This window comes from Sinocyclocheilus grahami, unplaced genomic scaffold (assembly GCF_001515645.1).
Source record: "Sinocyclocheilus grahami isolate Dianchi unplaced genomic scaffold, SAMN03320097.WGS_v1.1 scaffold1378.1, whole genome shotgun sequence".
NCBI classification, from domain to species: domain Eukaryota; kingdom Metazoa; phylum Chordata; class Actinopteri; order Cypriniformes; family Cyprinidae; genus Sinocyclocheilus; species Sinocyclocheilus grahami.
Genome location: NW_015506557.1, coordinates 246,006 through 251,779, shown reverse-complemented (window position 1 = coordinate 251,779; position 5,774 = coordinate 246,006). Strand labels below are relative to the sequence as shown.

The 5,774-nt window shown below is 46.8% G+C and overlaps 1 protein-coding gene across 1 annotated transcript in view; it reads right to left on the bottom strand.

Annotated features, from left to right (window-relative positions):
- Positions 1-49: 49 nt before the first annotated feature.
- Positions 50-5,774, bottom strand: part of LOC107569747 (bombesin receptor-activated protein C6orf89 homolog) — a gene marked incomplete at its 3' end in the record, with an annotated part of 10,783 nt that continues 5,058 nt past the window's right edge. Inside the window, exons 2-5 of the mRNA XM_016255896.1 lie at positions 678-843; positions 459-595; positions 292-386; positions 50-212 (exon numbers count right to left, since the gene is read on the bottom strand). Coding sequence (XP_016111382.1) covers positions 50-212; positions 292-386; positions 459-595; positions 678-843 — 561 coding nt within the window. The remainder of the gene's footprint in view (positions 213-291; positions 387-458; positions 596-677; positions 844-5,774) is intronic.

The following is a 5,774-nucleotide window of genomic DNA, read 5'->3' as shown; positions in this document are numbered from 1 at the left end:
GTGTGTGTTTGTGTGTGTGTGTGTGTGTGAGAGTGAGTGTGTGTGAGAGAGAGGGCGATTCTGTGTGTGTTCTGACCGTGTGTTGTGTGCTGGTGCTGTCGGTCAGCTGGCAGCGCTGCAGTGTTGTTCCTGTGTTCTCTAGCAGAGGGCAGAGCTCAGCATCAGGAAATAACCAGCGGAGAACCGTCTCTCTGGGACTGGACGAGAAACTCCTGACACACACACGAGCATCAAACACACACAACATACAGATGCTAATGATCATATAATAACCTGAATGCTGCTGGTTACCAGAGCAGGGTGAAGTTGGCAGGTGTTGCTGTGAGTGTGTCTGGCTGTGATAACTGCTCCAGATGAGAGATACGGCGAGACAGAGACTCTCCGCCCTGAAACACACACACACACACGTTAACCTCCATCATGACACACTGTGTGTGAGTATGTGTGCGTGTCTGTACCTTGAGCAGCAGTGGCTGTGTGTGTTTTTCGATCCCCGCAGACGCTCTCAGCTCTATCACCGCTGTCACGTCTGCGCAGGCCGAGCAGTTCCCCTGCGGCATCTGCAGCGCGCCAGACACCCACCACTCGTGAAAACCTGCACACACACACACACACGTGTTGAGATGGACATGCGCTGAAAGTGAGTGCAGAGCATGGAGCGTCTGATGGTGTCTCACCGTGCAGCTTGTATTTCTGGGTGATGGGCAGCGCTAGCAGCCGCGCGTGACTGAGAGGAGAAGAGCTGTTGTGTCCCGCCGCGCTCGAGGAGTCCAGCAGCGGCACACTGTGAGGATACGTGAACACCAGCACCACCATCAGCAGAACACCCACCGCCAGCACCAGCTGCACACACATACACATCTGTCACACACACTCACAACACACACACACACCGGTCACACACATCTCACACACACCAGTCACACACATCTCACACACACACACACCTGTCACACACTCACAACAGACACAAACACACACTCACAACACACACATACACAGCTGTCACACACACTCACATCGGTCACACACATCTCTCACACACACCTGTCACACACTCACAACACACACACACATCTGTCACACACTCACAACACACACATCTGTCACACACACACATCTGTCACACACACTCACAACACACATCTGTCACACACACACCACACACACACATCTGTCACACACTCACCACACACACACATCTGTCACACACTCACAACACACTCACACACACACATCTGTCACACACACTCACAACACACATCTGTCACACACACTCACAACACACACTCACAACACACATCTGTCACACACACATCTGTCACACACTCACAACACACATCTGTCACACACTCACAACACACCCACACACACACATCTGTCACACACACTCACAACACACATCTGTCACACACACATCTGTCACACACTCACAACACACCCACACACACACATCTGTCACACACACTCACAACACACATCTGTCACACACACATCTGTCACACACTCACAACACACCCACACACACACATCTGTCACACACACTCACAACACACATCTGTCACACACACATCTGTCACACACTCACAACACACCCACACACACACATCTGTCACACACACTCACAACACACATCTGTCACACACATCTGTCACACACATGCCACACACATCTGTCACACACTCACACATATGTCACACACTCACACATATCTGTCACACACTCACACATATCTGTCACACACTCACACATATCTGTCACACACTCACACATATCTGTCACACACTCACACATATCTGTCACACACACACATATCTGTCACACACACACATATCTGTCACACACTCACAACACACACACACACACACATATCTCTCACACTCACAACACACACACACCCACACATATCTTGTCACACCACACACACACACCTGTTACACACTCACACCACACACACACACACTTGTCACACACTCACACCACACACACACATCTGTCACACACTCACAACACACACACACATCTGTCACACTCACAACACACATCTGTCACACACATCTGTCACACACTCACACATATCTGTCACACACTCACACATATCTGTCCCACCCTCACACACACACACATATCTGTCACACTCACAACACACACACACTCACACATATCTGTCACACACTCACAACACACACACACACACACACATATCTGTCACACTCACAACACACACACACCCACACATATCTTGTCACACCACACACACACACACACCCGTCACACACTCACACCACACACACACACCTGTCACACACACACACCTGTCACACACACACACACACCTGTCACACACTCACACCACACACCTGTCACACACTCACACCACACACACACACACACATCTGTCACACACTCACACACATCTGTCACACACTAAAATACTTTTTAATAATTCATTTTTATTTGAGTTTTTTTTGTTTGTGTGTGTGTATGTGTTTGAGTGTGTGTGTTGTGAGTGTGTGCGTGTGAGTGTGTGTTGTGAGTGTGTGCGAGTGTGTGTGTTTGTTTGTGTTGTGTGAGTGTTTCTTTGTGTGAGTGTGTGTATGAGTGTGTAAGCGTGAGTGTGTGTGTGAGAGTGAGAGTGAGAGTGAGTGTGAGTGTGAGTGAGTGTGTGTATACACACACACACACACACACACACACACACACACACACACACACACACACACACACAGACACACACACACACACACACACACACAGACTCACACAGACAGACAGACACACACACAGACACAGAGACAGACACACACACACAGACAGACAAAGAGACACAGACACACACACACACACACACACAGACAGACAAAGAGACACACACACACACAGACAGAGACACACACACACACAGACAGAGACACACACACACACAGACAGAGACACACACACACTCACACAGAGACACACACACACTCACACAGACAGAGACATGTTCGTGAGTGAGAGAGTATGAGTGTGAGTGAGTGAGTGAGAGTGAGAGTGTGAGAGTGAGTGTGTATGAGTGTGAGAGAGTGAGTGAGAATGAGTGTGAGTGAGTGAGTGAGAGTGAGTGAGTATGAGTGTGAGAGTGAGTGAGTATGAGTGTGAGTGAGTGAGTGAGAGAGTATGAGTGTGAGTGAGTGAGTGAGTGAGTGTGTATGAGTGTGAGTGAGTGAGTGAGTGAGTGAGTGAGTGAGTGAGAGTGTGAGTGTGAGTGAGTGAGTGAGAGTGTGAGTGAGAGAGTATGAGTGTGAGTGTGAGTGAGTGTGAGTGTGAGTGAGTGAGAGTGAGTGTGAGTGAGAGAGTATGAGTGTGAGTGAGTGAGTGAGAGTGAGAGTGTGAGAGTGAGTGTGTATGAGTGCACAGACAGAGACACACACACACACAGACAGAGACACACACACACTCACACAGAGACACACACACACTCACACAGACAGAGACAGACACACACAGAGACACAGACACAGACTCACACAGTGACAGACACACACAGAGACACACACACACACACACACACAGAGACACACACACACACACACACACAGAGACACACCTGTGACACACGCTGCACAGCCACATACTACACTATATACATATAATTATTATGTGTTTAAATATATTAATTTATTTATTATTATAATAAATTTAAAATTAATATATATATAAACATTTTTATATATTATACTACACACAGACTCACACAGACAGACAGACACACACACAGACACAGAGACACACACACACACACACAGAGACACACACACACTCACACAGACAGACACAGACACACACAGACAGACAGACACACAGACACAGACTCACACAGTGACAGACAGACACAGAGACACACACACACACACACAGAGACACACCTGTGACACACGCTGCACAGCCACATACTACACTATATACATATAATTATTATGTGTTTAAATATATTAATTTATTTATTATTATAATAAATTTAAAATTAATATATATATAAACATTTTTATATATTATACTAATTTATTTAAATATAGAATTAATTTAAAAAAATGTAAATATAAAAATAATGACAATCTATTAAAAATGTTCATATAAAATGATACAATGATGATGATAGATTTTTAACATGCTACATATGTGAGAGAGAGAGTATGAGTGTGAGTGTGAGTGAGTGTGAGTGTGAATGTGAGTGAGTGAGTGAGTGTGAGTGAGTGTGAGTGAGAGAGTATGAGTGTGAGTGAGTGAGTGAGAGAGTATGAGTGTGAGTGAGTGAGAGTGAGTGTGAGTGAGTGAGTGAGTGAGAGTGAGTGTGAGTGAGTGAGTGAGTGAGAGTGAGTGTGAGTGAGTGAGTGAGTGAGAGTGAGTGTGAGTGAGTGAGTGAGTGAGAGTGAGTGTGAGTGAGTGAGTGAGTGAGAGTGAGTGTGAGTGAGTGAGTGAGTGAGAGTGAGTGTGAGTGAGTGAGTGAGTGAGAGTGAGTGTGAGTGAGTGAGTGAGTGAGAGTGAGTGTGAGTGAGTGAGTGAGTGAGAGTGAGTGTGAGTGAGTGAGTGAGTGAGAGTGAGTGTGAGTGAGAGAGTGAGTGTGAGAGTGAGTGTGAGAGTGAGTGTGAGTGAGAGAGTGAGTGTGAGAGAGAGTGTGTGTATGAGAGAGTATGAGTGTGAGTGAGTGAGAGTGAGAGTGTGAGAGTGAGTGTGTATGAGTGTGAGTGAGTGAGTGAGAGAGTATGAGTGTGAGTGAGTGAGAGTGAGTGTGAATGTGAGAGTGAGTGTGAGAGTGAGTGTGAGTGAGAGAGTGAGTGTGAGAGAGAGTGTGTGTATGAGAGAGTATGAGTGTGAGTGAGTGAGAGTGAGTGTGAGTGAGTGAGTGAGTGAGTGAGAGTGAGTGTGAATGTGAGAGTGAGTGTGAGAGTGAGTGTGAGTGAGAGAGTGAGTGTGAGAGAGAGTGTGTGTATGAGAGAGTATGAGTGTGAGTGAGTGAGAGTGAGTGTGAGTGAGTGAGTGAGTGAGTGAGAGTGAGTGTGAATGTGAGAGTGAGTGTGAGAGTGAGTGTGAGTGAGAGAGTATGAGTGTGAGTGTGAATGTGAGTGTGAATGTGAGTGAGAGTGTGAGTGAGAGAGTATGAGTGTGAGTGAGTGAGAGTGAGTGTGAATGTGAGTGTGAGTGTGAGTGTGAATGTGAGTGAGAGAGTGTGAGTGTGAGTGAGTGAGTGTGAGTGTGAATGTGATGAATGTGAGAGTGAGTGAGTGAGTGTGTGTGTGAGTGAGTGAGTGAGAGTGAATGTGAGAGTGAGTGAGAGAGTATGAGTGTGAGTGTGAGTGAGTGAGAGTGAGTGAGTGTGAATGTGAGAGTGAGTGTGAGAGTGAGTGTGAGTGTGAATGTGAGTGAGAGAGTATGAGTGTGAGTGAGTGAGAGTGAGTGTGAATGTGAGTGTGAGTGTGAATGTGAGTGAGAGAGTGTGAGTGTGAGTGAGTGTGAGAGTGAGTGTGAGTGAGTGAGTGAGTGAGTGAGAGTGAGTGTGAGTGTGAGAGTGAGTGTGTATGAGTGTGAGTGAGTGAGTGAGTGAGAGTGTGAGTGAGAGAGTGAGTGTGAGTGAGTGAGTGAGAGTGTGAGTGAGAGAGTATGAGTGTGAGTGAGTGAGAGTGAGTGTGAGTGAGTGAGTGAGTGAGTGAGAGTGAGTGTGAGTGTGAGAGTGAGTGGGGTGGGGGGGGGGGGGGTGAGTGGGGGGGGTGTGTATGAGTGTGAGTGAGTGAGTG